This window comes from Artibeus jamaicensis, unplaced genomic scaffold (genome assembly GCF_021234435.1).
Source record: "Artibeus jamaicensis isolate MK-2021 breed Jamaican fruit bat unplaced genomic scaffold, CSHL_Jam_final contig_465, whole genome shotgun sequence".
Classification (NCBI taxonomy): Eukaryota; Metazoa; Chordata; class Mammalia; order Chiroptera; family Phyllostomidae; genus Artibeus; species Artibeus jamaicensis.
Genome location: NW_026521843.1, coordinates 1858754 through 1876973, shown reverse-complemented (window position 1 = coordinate 1876973; position 18220 = coordinate 1858754). Strand labels below are relative to the sequence as shown.

The window sequence follows — 18220 nt, the reverse complement described above, 5'->3', positions numbered from 1 at the left end:
TGGGATGGGAGTAAGAGACAGAAAACTGTACTTGAACAATAATTAAATTTAAAAATGCTTTAAAAAAAGAAAGAAAGGGAAAATGAGAGGGGAGGTCTCAAGCAGGACCCGGGAGCTGGGCAAAGTCCTGGAAGGTGTGGAGAAGGGACCACCCGGGAGGTCGTGCTGGGGCCGGGGGCGGGGCTGGGTCGGGGGGACGTCTGCTGCCTTCCACGGAGATGGGAGACAAGCAAAGGGAACATCAATATTCAGAGGAGATTTGTGACAGGGCTTATGTTTATTTATCTTATTTTAAGATCCAGGCTAATTTATCATTTTATCCATTTTTCATGCATTGTCTCCCAAAGTCTTAACTCTGAATTATTCACATGTTTATTGATCATTTCCCTGCTGCGGGTGTGCGGTTCTCACTGTAGACCAGGGCTTCGGTGGCAGAAATCCCTCCCACTGCTCCGCCCTGGGCCGGGGTGTCCCGTGCGTCTTCAGGGGGCACTGCACGCCCCAGCGGGCTCTGAAAGGGGTAACAGACTGGCCTCTTCGCTTGACGGGGCAGCCGACTGGGCGGTGCCGAAGAATTCTCTGTATTTCCGTGCACATTCCTCAGGATGGCTCACAGCCCAGAAAGACTGGCTTCTGACAGCGGAGAGAGCATCTCTCAGCGTCAGGGAGACGTCTGTCTGTCCCAGGCGCACACGCCGGGCGCAGAAAAGGGGTTGAGTGTGGATGATGTCATCGGGCACAGGCTCCGCAGGCCCGGCCTCAGCTTCCTGCCTTCGTAAAGCGGGAGACACATAATTCTATGAGAGCATAACAGCCTCCGATTCCCGCCATGCTGGTGGACCGTGATTTTAGCGACAACACAGGGAACACAGGGAACTTCTCTTCTCCGAGGAGAAGGAAGTCACATTTCTGCCGGGATTAGGGTGCGATTTCAGCTCCTCTAAGCTCCACTGGGCGAGGGGGGTGGTCCGTGTGGCCTGAGCGACCCTCTCCGGGAGCCTCTAGGGGAGGAGTCCGGGTGGTGAGCGTGTTTCGGGCTGTCATGTTCGGACAAGATGACCTCAGATGTCGCCGTGGACTCTGAGACGCAGTCACTGCCTTCCAGCACATTCCACAGAAGAAAAGCTGAAAGGCTGGGCCTGACGAGGCCTGTTCTGTTTCGTTTCCGCCCAGTTCTTGTCTGGGAGGCAGAGACACTCTGAGGAAAGAGACATTGGAAAATCCACGTTGAATCAATGTACAGCATAAATAAAATCGGAAAATCCCCATAACCCCCCTGTCTTCACATAGTAACCGTTCATTCCCTTGGTCCCAGGAAATCCGTGACTGTAAACGCAGTCATCGTCCTCCTCCTTTTGTGTGGGGAACAGTCCCCAAGACCACACTGATTCGTGACCGTACGTCAGCAGTGGGTTTTGCCCACCCAGCCAATCCCGAGAGTCCGCAGGTCCAGCTGTTCGCCTGTCCATGTCCTGCTGGCAGCCTCTATGGGCCTTGCGTTGCCCACTGTGCTCTTTCCTGAACTCGGAGCCTGCGGATGAACCTGGAGAGACCGGGCAGCGCTCGGAGTTCCCTGGGAACTCTGGCAAGCACGTCTGGGCGCCGCTTTTCTGGGGGAGACCCTGGGGCGGTGGTGGGTGCCTCCCAGACGCCTGCGGGCCCTGATGGCCTACGCACCACAGCACCCACCGAGCGGGCCTCCGCAGCCGCTCTGTGATCTCGGGCGAGTGAGCTGGCCCAGTCTGCCCGGGGGGTGTCACCCCTGTGGCGGGCCCTGCCTGTCCCGGCCCCGCCTGCCCCCTGGAAGCCACCCGCCCTGGCTTCTGGACTGGGGACTCCACCTGTGCCTCCCTCACTTTCATCTCCCGTCTCCCAGCCACTGAGCAGGGCTGGGCGGGACTTTGCAGAGCGTCGGCCACATGCCAGCTCCATACGCACCCACGGTGTCCCCGAGCTTCTTATTACTGGTGCCCACAGTTCAGAGGCCCCATTCTGAGCAGGCTGTGTGGCTCTCTTCTCTCTTGGCGGCATCAGAAAGGGCAGCAGAGGACAGGTGGAGTGGAGTGGCGGGCTCTCCGGGAGCGGTGGGCAGAGTCCTGCGACATCGCCGTCCTTCCCGGCGGCTGCATCTTCCCGGACGCTGTAGGGGCGGAGAGAGTGTCCCTGTTTGGGCCCCTTCCCGCCCGAGCTGCCCTGGCTCCTCCCCACTGTCTCTGAGGGAGGCGAAGGGGACAGGGCCACTCGGCGGGGGCTCTCCCGCCAACCGGGCCGGCCGTGGTGGCCAGACTGCACCCTGGAGCCTGGGCCCGCTCCCAGCGGGTCGCCACCCGGATGCTCAGACTCGGATCGGCCGCTGGAAGGAACGGCATTCAAACCCTGCACTGTCTCCATCGCAAACCAAAGCCCTTCCCCACGTCCGCGAAACAGTCGACTGAGGTCTAGTCGTGGAGACTCTTGACCCCGACCACGCATGCTGGCTGTGTCTATGGCAGCCGTGAGCAATCCGGGGGGGGGGGGATTTAGACACCCCCACTAGTGACAGCTGTGGTGCTTTACAGAGGAGGGACCGCCCCCCAGGGCAGTCAGGGATCTTCTTAAGGGGACACTGTCCATCCACAGTGGCGTTAGCATTGGAACTAGGGGAGGGTCCCCCTTTTTTCCTTCCCTTTCTCTTTGATTCTTGTCTCAAATCTTCTTGATTCGGTCACACGTTGCATCTCTGTGGATACACTGAAGCACTTTATAGGGTTTTCTGGCCCGGGTGCTTATAGGTCGCACCAGCCCAGGACGATGCATTTGCCATTCGGAAAACCAAGGGGGGGCCGGTCTTTAAAAATGCACGCTCCAAAGAGCTCGTCCGTGATCCTTGTTCTGTGCCCCCGTCTGTGGGGGGCTGGAGGCCCGAGAGGACCTACTTCCAAAACTGGTTCATGGCTCCCCACCTCTCGCGTCTGCGGGCATTCCCGGCGGAATGAAATCCCCAGATGGTCTTTCCTTCCTTTACTCCCACAGGCCGCGGCAGCGCGGATTACCTGTGCCTGGTGCCGGGAAAGCCCTGCTCCCACGCAGTTTACCAACAGAGGCAGTCTGCGGGCTCTCGGGCTGAAGTACAGGATGGAATGGGGACAAAAGGTGGCCCGGAACTGTCAGCTGCCAGGGCCTCCCCTGGACACCCTGGTCTTCATCCCCCGAAACCTTGCTGACGGGTCTCGGGGACGTTTTGATGGGCTGATGGTAAACAGACCCTCCTCCACCTGCCGGGGTAAATTGCCAGGTGCTTGTGGAGGAGGCTTGTGTCCAGGGAACTCCACCTCCCTTCCTGCCGGTCCTCCCGTCTCTGTCCCTTGCGTCCTTCCCAGGCTGCCCGTCTGTGGCGGGACAGCGAGGGAGCCGAGACTTCTCTCGGGAGGCAGTTTCTCAGGACTCGATGTCCTGCGGTGCTGCTCACAGCATTTCGGGGCAGGTGTGCCCAAACCCAGTGCCACCTGGGCCCCGAGTGGGGACAGATGGTCACATCAGGAGGGCAACGGTACCCTGGCTTCCAGAGATGTCACCAGCCGTCCCGCTGGGTAGCTAACTGGGGAAGGTCCAACTCAGGGTGGAAACCCGTGAGAGCGTTCTTCCTTATCTTTTGCTTTGGCCTCCGCCTGGGAGGTTCTGCTTAGGGACTCGGAGTGGACGGCAGGTGGTCAGACAGCAGAGGACGAAACCCGCTTCCACCCTGGAAACCGCAGCGGCCCCCGCTGCCCTGCGCTCCCCCTGGGGCTGGGCCCCCCACCGCCCCAGGACGGTGTTGGGGAGCTCGGACAGGGGGTCCCTTCCCAGCCGCTCCGTGGAGGCTTCGGCTGCGGCTTTCATGCTGCCCAAGGTCACAGGTGTGTGGGTAGCCGGTGGGTCCATGAGGCCACGAGTGAGCTCAGTCACTGGTGGAAGCGCCACCCTGTCCCCCTGAGGAGCACGGGAGTGACGCCTCAGTGGAGGCTGTGACAGGCACAAGGGTGGCTGTCCCCACCTCACCCTGCGCTGCTTTGCAGACCTTGAGGTGTAGCTGACACTCTCACTCTACTTCCGACAGCGGCCTCCCTCCCGGGTCCCCTCGAGACCCACAGGTGTGCATGTGCGGTGGCCGAGCAACCGTGGGGGTGTGGGCGGCTCTGGGACGGAAGACTGTCCCTTCCTGGGGGGTCCTGCCTGGGGACCGAGGCTTTGCCCTCTGAGACCAGGAAACGGAGTCAATGGGCTGGAGGAGAATTTTCTGGCTTATTTTAATTCCTCTTTCTTCCGTGTGTGTAGAGCTCCCCCCGCCTTCAGTGTTTAACACTGGGAGCGTCCGGGCCCCTTTGTAGACGCGGGCCCGTGTGTTTGAGAAGGGACGTGAGCCGCAGGACCTTCACTCCTTTCCGTCCATCAGCCTCGGGTGAGCTGGTGTCATTACACACGGCTCTGCTTCCAGTCCTGGTCCAGAACCCCAGGGAGGACTTACTGAGGGGACAGAGGACGGGCCCTCGGACTCAGACCCAAAGCTGACTCGACAATGGTGCAAATGCACATAAATGAAACAGTGTTTAGTCTGTTTTCGTCTTTGTTAGACGAAGGTGGATAACATTTAAGTCTCCTGCAAAAACACAGCAGCTCCTCGCACAGACTGTTCATCCGGCTTCCTGGGCTGGGCTCTTCCGGCCCCTGAGTAACTCCTACACACGTCAGTGCTTCAGAAATGGCCTTGGCCGAGCTAGTGCTGCGGAAGTGAGGGGTAATGTACCCGGATCGGACGTAACAGGGCTGTGATTCTGCGGAGACACGCCTGAGTGCTCCGCCAACGCCACGAGAAATGCAGACGGGACTCCAGGCTCCAGTTAACGCACCGGATCCTTTGGGGGGGGGTGACTGGGGCGGGCCCTGTGAGCCGGTGTCCCTGGGATGCAGCTTGGTGGGCGAGGCCAGGGGGGGCGAAGCTGGAGGGAAGTGGGGGCCCTGGTGGGTCTCCCAGCTCCACCTGTGTACAGGGGCCCTGGTGGGTCTCCCAGCTCCACCTGTGTACAGGGTCCTGCCCCCCCCCTCCGCGAGGACACCGTTCCTTCTGCAGCATTGCACCTTGCAGGGTGCCCCTCCGGCTGGAGCTTGGGGTGGAGGAGTATGTAGACTTTGGGGGCCACAGTGAAGGGGTGGAAAGGGCTGTGTGTTCGTCACGTGTGACCCAGCAGATGTGACTTGGCGTCACCATCCTCCTGGGCAGCGTGAAAGCACCCACAGTCCCCCTGCCCTCAGTGTGTCCAGGAGGACCGGGTGAGCTGCGCTCGGTGCCGCGCCCAGTAAAGAGCATGGCACTCTCTGGGCTCACGCGGGTGCACCCCTGGGCCGCTGTCTCCCCTCTGCCCCCCGCTGAGCTGGTCCGTCCACGCCAACCCCGCCCCACTCTGTCTCTCTCTGTGCCTGTCTCTCTCCAGCTTTTCTTAGTTTGCTTCTGGGTGTCTGAGGAACAATGAGGCACGTTCTACCATTTCATTTAGATAGAAAAACAGAAAACTGGTCTTTATATCAATATAAGGACCATACCCTGATTTCTTACACATGAACTATTTCACAAGGTGAAATGACTTCCCCTTTGCTCAGGTATTTGACCACCATTCAGCAGGTGTTGTATGTCTGTCTGGTCCTTGTTTTAGCTGGGACACCCTTTCAGGCTTCAGAGCCTGGACTTGCCCCTCATGTGGCCGCGATCCTGGGACCTGCTCAAGGTCACGCAGGAGGTCGTGCCCCCGATTGCCAGCTCTGGGACCAGCGCCCCTCGTGCCCTGCCCCCTGAGTGGGTCTGGTTGGCATCAGAGAGCCCAGTGCTGCGTGAGATGCCCACGGGCCTCCCACTGCGCGCCCTTTCATCCACGGGACGTGCAGTGGGGCCTCACCCTGCAGACCTGCCGGCTCCTGAGCGAAGTCTGTGCTGGGCTTGGCCCCTCGGGGAAGGCCTCGCACGTGCAGAGAAAAACGCCAGAAATGGTTTTCTTTTTTCCCAGGGGAAAGACATGCGTCCTGCCCTCCTGCAGCCACGTTCAGTGTCAGGGAGCTACATTTCCACTAAGCCTTTGACTAAAAAACCAGGGGAGGCTGCCGAGGTCACCGAGGTCACCGTGGCTCTGTCCGCGGCGCCCTGGAGGGAGCCGGGCCGCTGCCCAGGAGGAGGCTGGCTCTGGTGGGCCTCCTGTTCTTCCCTGTCCCTCCCGCAGCAGGGCTCGTGCTGGATGAGCAGCGACACCGTGAAGGGGTCAGCCGCACCCTTCCTAGGAGCACGCTCCACATGGGAGTCAGCACACGTGTGCACACGCAGACGTGTGTGCACGCACACATACCACCCACACATGTGCACAGGACAGGGGCAGCAGGGGGCTAACGTGGGCCAAGGGCTTTGACGATTTCAGGTCTCAGTCCCAGGAGCCCTGCCCGCAGTGCCCAGAGGGTCGCCCCGTGTCCCGGCAGAGCCGAGGGAGTGGAAGAAGGGCGGCGCGCCTGCAGCCGCTTGGGGAGATGAGGCCAGTCCAGGCAGCAGCCCGAGAAGGACGTCTGCTTCCACAGAGGGGAAGTGCGGGGCGTGGGGGGGAGGGGCGCAGGGCCCGGTGGTGGAAGCAGCTGTTTCCAGGCGTTGTTCGTCCTGTGGAGCCACCTCGGGAGCTGCTTCTGGGGGCAGCCGCCCTTGACAGCGACCAGCCGGCAGCGCGGGGAGCTGGTGCCCTCTGCTGGTGCGCGTGCGCGCTGAGCAGCTCCACCAGGGCCGCCCCCTCCAGGAGCTGGGGGGTCGTGGGGGTGGGGGGGACGAGCCCTGAGAGTCGCCTCTGGTGGCAGCAGGACCTGGAGCAGGCCCCACGGACCCCACGGCAGGAGGTCTGCGTCCCGCCCCTCACTGGGCTTTGCTGGTGGGTCTCTCTGTGTCTGTCCCCAGAGGAGGGGACAGCTCCCTGGTCTGCCAGGGCCCTTCTGTCTGAGGATGGAGGACACCGCACCTGTGGGGACAGCTGGTGGGTCGGGCTGAGGACCAGGACTCTCCTTGGGGAGCCACGCCAGCCATGCCTGATGTCCGATGGGCGTGAACGCAGCGCCACCTTCAGGGGGTCCCTGGTCAGGCGGGGCCTCCGCTCCCTGTGCCCACCAGAGGGCGCTGGTGCCCGGCTCCCGGGCCGTGGAGAGGCTGCACCGAGAGCGCACCTGGTCCCCATCCTTCGCGGGGCTGTCTACCTCCTGGGCCCGGAGCCCTTCCCCACTCACCCTCCTGCGTTCAGCTTGGACACCACTTCCTCTGGGAAGTTCCCCACTGCTCGCGTCTGGGTGGGTGTTTGAGTAAATAGGGGAGAGATGCGTTTTCCTCCAGTGTCAGGATGCTTATGTTCCTGAAAGTCACCAAACTATGAGAGATTATGGGGAAAGCAGGTCTCCGGTACAACACTGGGAAGCTTTGCCAGAGACATAGGAAAGGGTAAGGACCTCGTGAAAGCTGCCGGACCACTGCGCACCTGTCACGTGATAAGACAAAGGTCCACAGTAACCTGGAGAAGGGGCTGGGGTTTGCCTGTGCACGTGGGTGTGGAGGCATCTGCTGGGAGCTGAGGGGCAGTGGGGGAAGGGGGCCACGCGGAACTGTGGGGGTCGTCCTAACAGCAGGCCTGCGGGCTGTAGCTGGCGGCAGGGGCGGTGGTCCGCAGTGGCTGGAGAGGCTGGTATGTGTGTGCATGTGTGTGCATGTGTGTACGTGTGCGTGCATGTGCGTGTGTTCCGAGGCTCCAACCAGCTGGGAGCAGTTTTTCCTGGGCACCTTCTGTTTCTCGTGAATGACCTCACGCATCTGCAAACCCATTGGCGTTTCTCGGATTGTCCCCCGATTCCCTGACCTCCTTCAAGCAAATGCATGTGTCAAAACTCGTGCCAGAGCTGAGCTGATGGCAGTGAGCAGGGGGACCCTGTGCTCCCTCCCTGAGGGTCAGACAGCCCTCCCCTCCCCTCCCCAGGGGCAAGGTCTGGAGGGCGGAGGGTCGGAGGCCCGCCTTTCAGTGCCCTGAGCAGCCCTGGGTCCCTCGTCTCCTCAGGGGCATTCACAGACCATTTCACCTAGTCCATGCCGACCAGCCCTCCAGAGCGGGCGGAGGCCTTCAGTGCCCCCTGGGTGGAGACAAGCGCACGTGTAGGTGAGCCCTGCTCCGGACGCCCACTCCCTGCCCCCACAGCAGGTCAAAGCGCTGGTGTCCCGACAGAATCTGACACCAGCAAACACGGGTTTCAACACCACATGGCCATGTTAAACATGGATCCACACCCACCCTTTTTGACTGCAGAGCCCCCTTTCTGTGTGCAGGGGTCCACGCCTTGGGGCGTTAACTACCGAAAATACAGGTCCGTCCTAGCTAGTGGCCGTTTGTGAACAAGAGGAATCCACAGGTGAAGACCAGCATTGAACTCACGGGGCAAAAAGGCTGCAGTTTTACACTTTTCATTCCAGGATTCACAAAATTCTGCTGAACTCCACGATCATTTTTCAAAAGTCCCTTCTGAGTTTTTTTTTTTCCCCTCAGTAAAAAAAAAGAGACCAAAAGCCACAATAATTGATAAAATATTTTTTTCTTCTGACTTGGATAGCAATGGCTGAGACACATGAGAAAACAATGAAGCAGACAGAAAACTGCATCCTTTGTCTCAAACACCTTGGGAAGAAGCCTGGAAATACCCTGAAAGAAGAGGAGAAGCCAGTCTGTGAGGAAATGGCTCCGTCTGGGAGGTTCGCTCCCCAGTTGGGCCAAAGCACAGGTGTTTCTGGCATGTCCACCTCCAGTGCCTGCTGAGTGTGGCCAGTGATGACGCCCACACAGGGCGGCTTCTTCGTGACCTGAAGGGGGACACGTTGGAGAAGCTCCACTCTGCGCGTCGAAGGCTTCGGTCCACGAAATGACGTCTGGAGGAGGAAATTGTGGGAGGGGGACCCGGGGTGCTTTGCCTAAGGAACCGCAACAACCAACAGCCTTCTGGCCCACCAACTTCACCAGCGACGTCGCTCCTGGGAAGCTGCCCTTGACAATGACATGGCACGGTTCAAAGTCATGGAAAATAAACAGGAACACCTTTTGTTTCACACACACGGTCACTGTGTATTACATTGTGAAGGTCTTGAGACTTAAAAATGAATTCTGAAAATTACTTGTGCAGTGCAAGTGAAGCTTTGGGGTGTGTGGTAAGACCAGCTGTTCCCCAAGGCTGCCAACCAGACATGATTTTAGTGAACACATTGAAAACAAATAGATAACTAACTAGTCATCTTAAATGTACATTCAGCTCACAGGGGGTCTTCGAACAATGAGTGGGAAAGTGACGGCTTTGGGGGAGGCACCCGCACGGAGAGGGAGGGGCCGGGATCCGGATCTGGGGGTGATTCTACCGAGATGCGACTTTGTTGTTGGAATACACACGTTTGCCATGTTAGCAGAGACCCCTAATCCGTACCTTATCATACCTTAAAGGGGTATTTTTATTTAAAATTTTCTAAAAGGAGGCACAGGGTTTTGCAGCCTTCGGGGGAAATTATAAAAGCTCCCTGAAGTTTTGATTAACCGGCAACAATGGACTGAGAGTGAGGGAAATGGAAATGCGATAGCTGAGTTTCAGCAGCACACAAGTCTGGTAACTGCGGAAGGGGCCGAAACACGGTGCCCAGACCTGGAAGGTCAGCCAGTGACTTTCTGTCTGGGTTTATGCACTTTCACGAAACACAGTTTTCAACTCTGAGAGTTAACACCAAGAGTAAGTTGGACTGAGAACTTGAGCACAAACTGCCACACTCACGTAAAACATGACAAATCTACTGAGTCTTATTTCTCCCGCTGGCACAGGAGTGCGATGCTCTGCTTTGTGGGTGGAAGAAGACCCTCCCCGGAGAGGTTGGGGTTGATTGCTCACGAAGATGTGAGAGATGAGGTCAGAGACGGCGTCAGCCTCCAGAGTGAAGGGCAGCGCCCGGCTCACCCTTGTCCTTGCTGCCCCCAAATTCAGGCGGAATTTTCTGATTTGAGGGCCAACCTGTTCATCAGTAAAGATTGTTAAGCATCCAGTGTGTGGCTGAGGCACGAGGGGGACAGGGAATGAGGAAAGTACACCAGGGGGCAACCCCACGGCACCGCTGTGCTGAGGCACTGGGCAGGGGCTCCGGGGGACAGGACAGATGGACGCTGGGTGGACAGTCTGTGAGGGGCACTGAGGAGGGGGTCCCAGGCCAGCCAGTGCGTGGACAGTGGCCCAGAGATGTGAGCGAGGGGTGAGCCCGACCGGCGCAGTAACTCAGCTTGTAAGGACTTCGTTTAGAGTCACTTTCTAGACAAATTTTGTTTCACAGGAGAGAAAACCCACCACCCACCGTAAAGTCACTGGCCCTCGCTATCACCTGCCTGGTCTGTGTGGATGCGAGATTTTGTCTACATTTGGGGGTCCAAATCCTGGGGTGCCAAATCCCGCCACTTTCTCCCGTTTTGGGGTGGGGAGCACCCCCCGCCACCAGTGAAGTTTCACTGGCTTAGACCTTCGGGTTGGATCTTGGTGGAACAGGGTCCGGCAGAGGTAACGCCTGCGTGCGTGGTTGGTAGGGGTGCTGCGGGTGCGATCATTCAGAGTTTTGACTTGAACGTGTCACCTAAAATGCCACGTGGTATGCCCGAGTGTGACGCCGTTATCTTACAGAGTTACATGCTTTTCAATAAAAGATTTTGTAATGAAGAAGGGGCACTATTTGTGTGGGAACCTGCATGGATACTGTTCACGAATCAGGGAAGCAGCGAGGCAAACGTGTCTGGGCCTTTGATTTCGTTGTTCGCTGGGACGTGTAATGGCCAGCAGAGCTGAAGGAGGACAAGACTAAGCGAAACCATCCCTCAGCTCTGCGCACGAGGCCTTTTACGGGCATTCTCCGATTTCCCCGACACGGTGGCTCTGAATCAGTCCCAGGCCTTCTTGCGCGTGGATAATGATTTAAAGATGTGGGGACGGCAGTTCAGGCGGCTCCTTTTCTCTGTCGTCTCCACGCCTGGGTGCGGGACGGCCGGAAGGCTGTGCGCTGCAGGCCGTGGCCACTGGGAGGCACTGTTGCTCCACGGAGGGCGCCGCGAGTCCCCCGGGACTGGCCAGCCGAGCACAAAAGGTACCTTTCCTGGGGCGTGCACAGGGAATTCACCTGTGTGAGGGCTCTCCCCGTGGAGGTCCGTGTCTGACGGGGGACCCCGCTGAGCCTCGTGCCTGAGCAAGCCCTCCCTGCCCCCCGCAGCTCCCCAACCTGAGAACAACTCCTAGCGCAGGGGCGGCGGTCCTAGACATCGCCCGGGAGATTAAAAATAAATCGAAGCACATGTCACTTCAAAGGGAGCCCAGAAAGGAGTCGGCGGGATTTGCTGCTCTAACGAGAAAGAGCTGCCGGCTCTGGTCTGAACTGCGCGCAGAGAGATGCGACTGGGGGGCTGCAGCCATTCCCCGAGGAAGGGATCTACCTTATTATCGAAATCAGGAAGCACCCCTTCCCCTTTCTACCCTTTAATTCCCCTCGGCTCTGATTTGGGCGGTGTGGGTCTGGTCTCCGGGGAGCTTGCCGCTGGACCCCTGGCTGGGTGGCTGGGGTTGGGGGGCGGGCGCCCCAATTCCTGGGCCCGGATCGGGGGCGTCTGCACAACCGACCCTCCACCCTCACCAGCCAGGCAGGGAGCCGTCCATCCCAGGCTTTGCCTCTGAGCCCCAGCCCCTCCCGAGCCCGAAACGCACAGCCTCCCAGCAGTCACTTCCTGGCTAATGGGGACCGAGGCCAGTCATTCTCGTTTTTCATGCCTTGTCAGGAGGCCCGGCTGCAGCAGAGGGGGAGGACGGCTCGGCAGGGGGGAGGACGGCTCGGCAGAGGCGAGCGTGGGCAGCTGTCCTTATGAAAAATTTACGAGGAATAATCAGAGGCTCCTGAGCGTCCCCCTCGGGGAGAAACCCACCCCCCAGGCTGGCTGCTCAGGCCCCCGCAAGAAGGGTGGAAAATGCCCCCTTCGTTTTGAAGAAAATCTGGCTCTGGGGGCGAGTGCCTGGTGTTTGATGCACTGGGCCGCCCTCCTGGGACCAGATTGCAAATGTAGTTCAGGCGAAATTGATGAGGTATCAGTTAATCTGGGGCTGACAGACTGGAGAGGTCACAGCTGTGCCGGCTGCCAGGGGCTCCGGAGGGCGGGGAGAGGAGTTAAAGAGACAGAGGGTCCTGTGGAAAGAAAGCCCCCGCCTTCCTCACGTGGGCACCTTTGTATGGGGCGGTATCACCCCCCAAAAAAAGAAGCACCTTGAATTGCAACCCCCTCCGCTGCAAAAATCCAAGCCCACCTCCCTGATGCCCCTCTTTCCTCCGGAGAGAAGACAGAGAGAGAGAGCAGCTCTTTCTAACGGGAACAGGCAGTCAGGTCGCCAAACGCAAATTTCCTTCTTCACTAGGGGCTCCAGTCATGTCTAGGTAGGTGCCCCCCCCCACGACCCTGCACTTGGCGGGGGAGGGCGGGGGAGCCCCAGCAGGGATTTCCGGGGGTGGTATCGGTCCCCCCGGAAGAGATGATAAGAATAGAAGCGAATTTGTGTTGATCTGGAAATGTCACAGATGCAAAATGCTGGGGCTCCAGGGCCTGGGGGTCCGTCCCCCTGATGCCGAGATGCCAGCGGTCCAGTCATGGGTGCCTCTGCACTGGGATGTGGCTTTCAAGTTCAGGTTCACCAGTAACCGGGATTTGGGGGGATGAGGCAGTGTGCGTTTGGATCCCGGCTTCCCTGAGCTTTTCATCACTGCCACGCCCGCCTGCTGGGACACAGGGCCCGAGGGGGTCCCCACCATCTGCGATCACGCGGCTAGTGGATCACAGAGTCAGGGTTCTGATGGGGGGTTCGACTTTCCCCATAGCCTCCCTCCTTGTAAGGACAGCAGTGAGAGGGCTTCTCCCCACGGCCACCCCACTGACCACAGCGGCCGTCCACTCAGTGTTGGAGACGGTAGGCGGGGCCACGCGCTCTGTCCCCCGGAGCTCACGTCGCCCCACCGTGAACTTGGAGGGAGATGCGCTCGTTACTGGTGCCATTACAATCATCTTTTCTCTGTTTAAAAGAAAGGGCCGTTGAGGTTTGGCGAGCAGGAAGGACAGTCTGTGCCCTCTGTTCTGTGGGCTGGGGCCTCGTCCCTTCCTCTAGGGGTGGGGCGGGTGGTGGGGGGTACATTCCATGCAAAAGGTGCTGATGTCCACATCAGAGAAAACCTTGGACATGAGCGAGGACAGAAACGGCCATGCTTCAGAATAAGTATGTTCATGAACAGAAATGCAAGCACTTCCCCCCAAATCCCACGGGAAGGGCACAGAAGAGAACCGCCTTTCTAGAAAGAAATGCTTTCTGTGAAACCGGAAATCGTGCTGCCCTTGGACGCACGTCGGGGGTGGAGTTGAGCCCCCAGCTTGAGGCCAGGGCTCAGGGCTTTTCCTCAGGGTCCCGGTCCGCAGGGCAGCCCCTCCATGCCGGTGCAGGAGGGGGAGGGGAGAACTGGGGTCTGTCTGGACGATGTGGTTGTACAGGTTGTGTCTTGTTGTTCTGACTTCCCGGACCAGGGGCACCTGCACGTCCGTCTGCTTGGCTGCTTGTCACCTCGATGGCGGTGACAAGCCAGACACTGCTCCTGGCTGAGGACCAGCGCGGCTCAGTGTCCCCAAGCCTCCCTCGCACGAGTTTCCGGCCGAGGGTGGGACCCCTGTGACGGCTGAGAAGGACCACGCCTGCCTCGCCCACGCTGGCATATCCGAGGATGAGTGGGGAGACGTTCGGGGAGCTCGTGTTCATGGGAGGCACTGCTCCCAGAGCTGCCCCGTCAGGAAGGGCCAGGAGGTGCCCCGGAGCAGCCCTTTGTCAGCCCCCGTGTACTACGGGAACAGCAGAGGGACACTGTCCCACCTGCCCTGTGTGTGGCATCGTCACTGGGGGCCGTGTTCTTCCATTAGGCGAAGGGAGCGCCTCCTCCCGTTAGGAAGGCCGGCTGCGCTTCCGTGTGAGAGCGTCTCCCGAAAAGAGAACAGCTGGAGAGACCCCACGGCCACGCCTGATGATTTTAAATCAGAGTGAGACTTAGGAGCCCGGGACGCCCGGGCTCCCAGCGTGGGCCTGGGACCAGCGACGTCTCCGGCGGACTGCCTGAGGGACAGATTCGGGCGGCACTCCAGACAACCTCCGCAGGTGCGCCACCACCTCCACCCTCCAGCACTCCGTCAACACGCACGTGGGTGTCCTCCTTCATGTGCTTCTTTCTCACAGGGACGCAGTCGGAAGTCCTACCAGGTCCAGTTAGAGACCAAGGCGGGACCCTCGTTGTACTTCGAGGGCCCACGGGTTCCAAACTTGGCCGTCATTCCTGGGGCACCAGGTGCCACTTTGGTTTCCCGTAAATGAAAGCAACGATTGGTTAGGCTTCAGATACGAACATTTTAAAAAAGAAGAAGAATTTAAATCCCCTAGTCTTACAGCTGTGCCAATGGAGACCAAGAGAGGCCCTGAGCTCCTGCTGGGACCAGTCGGAGAGAACCCAGGTCTCTGGAGTCCCTTCGCACAGCGGTTCCCGGTAATTTTTAGAATTAGGTAAACAGAGGGAATTAGATATAGGGAATGGCATCATGAACTATGTCAAAGAAGTCATGGATATCAACATTCAGTGTTTGCTTCATCTCCCTTTAGAGAGACATGTCTACCGTCCATAACCAGTCGGCTTCATAGGTCCCCGGTGGGTGACATTATCTGTCTTAAAGAAGGAGGCTTCAGAAATGACTTCATAAAGACGGCTCCCCCGTCGCCTGCCCATAAAAACCGGCTCTGGTGAACGGTCTCCTTTGTAACTTAGTCACAGGAAGTCTGAGGTCACAGAGGTCTGTTTGATGCTCTCACAGATTCCTGCGGCACTAATGCAGGACAGGAAAGGGACCCTCAGTGGGCCAAGGTCATTCGCCTGCAGGCATCTACAGAGAGAGGCGGGCACAGGGGTTGCCTGCGCTGCCCGTGGCCCTGGACCCGGGACAGGGGTTTGCGCCAAGCTCCCTGTGGAAGACCCGAAGGGAGAGGGCTGGTGACGGGCACGGACTGATGCCCTCCGTGGAACCAGACGTGTCGTTAAAATCACCCTCATATCTGAACCCCCGAACGCTGGCCCTCGGGTGTCAGTCATCTGAGCAGGAAATGACGTTTGGTGATGAAGAGTCACACTAGCACTCTGAGTCCCCAGCTGCGTCTGCTGGCCAGTCCTCTGTTCCCCGTCCGTGGCCAGACCCGGGAGCGCAGAGACCAGAGGCTCCCAACTCCAAGGTGTCTTCAAGGCGGCGATTTCTTATGGTGGGAAGATAAACACCTTCCAAGTAGAGTTCACGTGTGAATGAACTTGGAAGCCTCTCAACCTACAGGACCGAGTTGGACTGGAGTGTACCTGCTTCAGGGAGTCACACTTGAACCTGCGTTTGGGGCCATAAGAAGGGGGCTTATTCCTGCTGTCCCCCATAGAGAAGTTACCAACGGTCAGGTGTGGATGCAGAGCCGAGCCTGGTCCTGCCTGGAGTCACTCGCTTGTCCCTGCTGGCCAGGCCGTGGGACCCGCCACTGCGTCTGAGTTTCTCCCAGCACAGAAGCGAACACAGAGGCAGATCCGGAGTGTCTTTCACTCACGTGTGTGTGTGTGTATGTGTATCTGTGCCTGTGTGTGTATATACCCACACACAATCGTATGAGAATACGCGAATTCTGAACTTTTCACTTGACAGCACGTTTGATGCGGGAGTGACGGTGACGACGGTGCACCGTTTGGGTGGCACTGTGAGCTAATTGACGGACTGCGCGGGATGTCTCTGGGGGAGTGTCTGGAATTTTCTACTGACCAGTGCTGAAGGAAGAGACTTTAACCATTTCAACGGCGCTGACTCCTGTTGAGCCTCATCTTCCTCTGCCCCTCGTGTCCCCGCCAACCAAGTGATCTCAAGAACGGCCTCTCTCGGACATCGTCTCCCCATTTCAATGGCCTGGGTGGGAGGCATCTATTCTTCAGCGGCAACCGTTGTCAGTGTGAATATGGACTCTGTGTGAGTGCGGACACGGAGTCGCCCTTGCATGGGACCTGGGTCTGGGACCGGGCCATGTCCCCGCTGTCTGTAGGGCCATCTGGGGCTGACTCCACCCCGCAGCTCTTCCAGTCTCTTCTCGGAAACAGCTCCTTGTTTCTTTGTGGTGAGCTCCCCCCCCACGTGACAGTGGTCCAGGACGGCCCCTGTCTCATTCTCCGCAATCCTGGCCACAGGGACGGTGTGGCCCCAGGGAGACACAGCCCTCCGAAGTTCGAGTGTAGAGTCAGGAGTAAGGCCGCCTGTGTTTGAGTCTCTCAAGGTTGAGAGGGTGAGAGCCCACAACTTTCCCCAGCCACGTGTCACTGTGTCCTGTCCCACGGAGCTGACCATCTACCCCATGAAGAAGTAGCCTTGGCCCAGCAGGAGAGTGGGTACCGAGAGACAGACCGGGACTTCTACCAGCGCCCGAGCCCCCGATCTCAGGGGGTCAGCACCGATCTTGGACGCTGCCCAGTGTGAGGGCCGGACCCCCTTTAGCTTCAGGATGCGGACTGTGTGCGGCACCTGTTCCTGGGGTGCGTGGACTGCCACGTGGACACAGCGTCACCTACCTCTGCGGACACCCGTGTATGACTCTAGTGATGTCCAAACCTAGTTGAGGTCCACTCATCTTCCCCAGCCACCGTTGTTGGCTGTCCATCACTTTACCAGTATACCTTCCGGACTTATTTTTGGATTGGTGAGCTACTCATTTTCCACAGAAGGACAGCTGACCTTGGAGCAATGCAAAGATTGGGGCACCCACCTCTGTGCTATTGAAAGTCCGTGTAGAACTTGTGACCCCCTGAAATGTAACTACTAACAGCACACATTTACTGAAAGCCTTAATAATAACGTAAACAGCTGATTAACGCATAGTTTAGATGTTCTAGGTACTGGAGTCTTACAATACAGTGAGCTAGAAAGAGAAGTGTTACACAGAAAATCGTGGGGAAGAGAAAACACGCTCACGATACTGTACTGTATTTGTTTAAATTGTGAATTTACGTCCTCCGTTTACAGATGAAAAAGCCTGCACAGAAGTGGACCCGCACGGCTCCCACTGTTACAGACCAGACCCGGGGGGGTGGTGAACAATATACCATTACTGAGTGAACCCACCCTTGTCTGCCGGGGGCCCCCCACCCCATACTAGGTTCACCTTGCCTGCCTCCAGGAAAAGACGTGTCTCAATGCCAGAGATTGGTGAAAAGGAAAGGGGACTATTTATTTAAAGAGTTATATGAATCTAAGAGCAATGACTTAATGTCTCCATTGAGATCCTTAAGTCCTTTAGAATGCCCACAAACACGCAGTCCTTCCTCCCCCCTCTGCCTGGTCTGGGTACCATATGTCAGAAAAAGAAATAGAAGCCCAAGGTTCTTGAGGCTGGTGTGCCCCGCTGTGCAGTCTCAAAATGCGCCACTTGGCTGCGGAGCCTGGGTTTAAATCCCAGCGCCAATCTTCCTCTGCAGCCCCATTTCCGACTCCTCCCACATCAGTTACACCTGCCAGATTCCCGTATTCATCCAGCTTCACGGGGCTGCCATAGTAAGTCTGGGCAGGTGTGGCCTGTGGTGTGTGGCCAATCATCTTCACGCCACAGGGCCACAGGTGTGGTTCGAAGCATGGCCACAGCTGTTTCACATATCTGTGAAACCAGTTAAAGGTTATAGATGCGTTAAACGACCATTCTAGAGGTTAGCTGCACAGCTGTTGTTATACAAAACAACTCTCAATGGCCCTGCTCCACGCGTCCCACCCCCCAGCTCAGACTTGTGGGGGTGAAGACATCCTATACGTATATTTTCCTAATATTTCCTGGACACCCTGAGTTCTTGACCCCATTACAAGTCCCTATTTGGGCCCCCCCTTGGCTGCACCCTGTTACAAAACCGGGGTTCTTCCAGGGTCAACTATACAAGAGCCGTCAACACAGAGTCCACCGTTATGTCTTGGGCCTCTGCCTGACACGAGGTTGGCTTTCCTATGCACCGAGGAAAGAAGGGACGGAGGGAGGGAGGGAAGGAGGGAGGAGAGTTGTGGAGTTGGTGATTTCTAAAAGCCGATGTAGTACA

General features: G+C 58.2%; 1 protein-coding gene across 8 annotated transcripts in view; it reads left to right on the top strand.

The window, feature by feature from the left end:
• Positions 1–18220, top strand: part of CMPK2 (cytidine/uridine monophosphate kinase 2) — a 192141-nt gene that overhangs the window by 22152 nt on the left and 151769 nt on the right. Inside the window, exon 5 of one of the 8 annotated variants that reach the window (XM_053667039.1) lies at positions 15807–16233. The exons of 5 other annotated variants lie outside the window; for them this stretch is intronic. In XM_053667039.1, the coding sequence (XP_053523014.1) occupies positions 15807–15867 (61 nt within the window). In that variant the 3' untranslated portion in view covers positions 15868–16233. Of the gene's footprint in view, positions 1–8338; positions 8455–8619; positions 8808–15806; positions 16234–18220 lie in introns of those variants that run through there. 2 more of the 8 variants (XM_053667043.1, XM_053667040.1) reach the window with 2 other exon arrangements.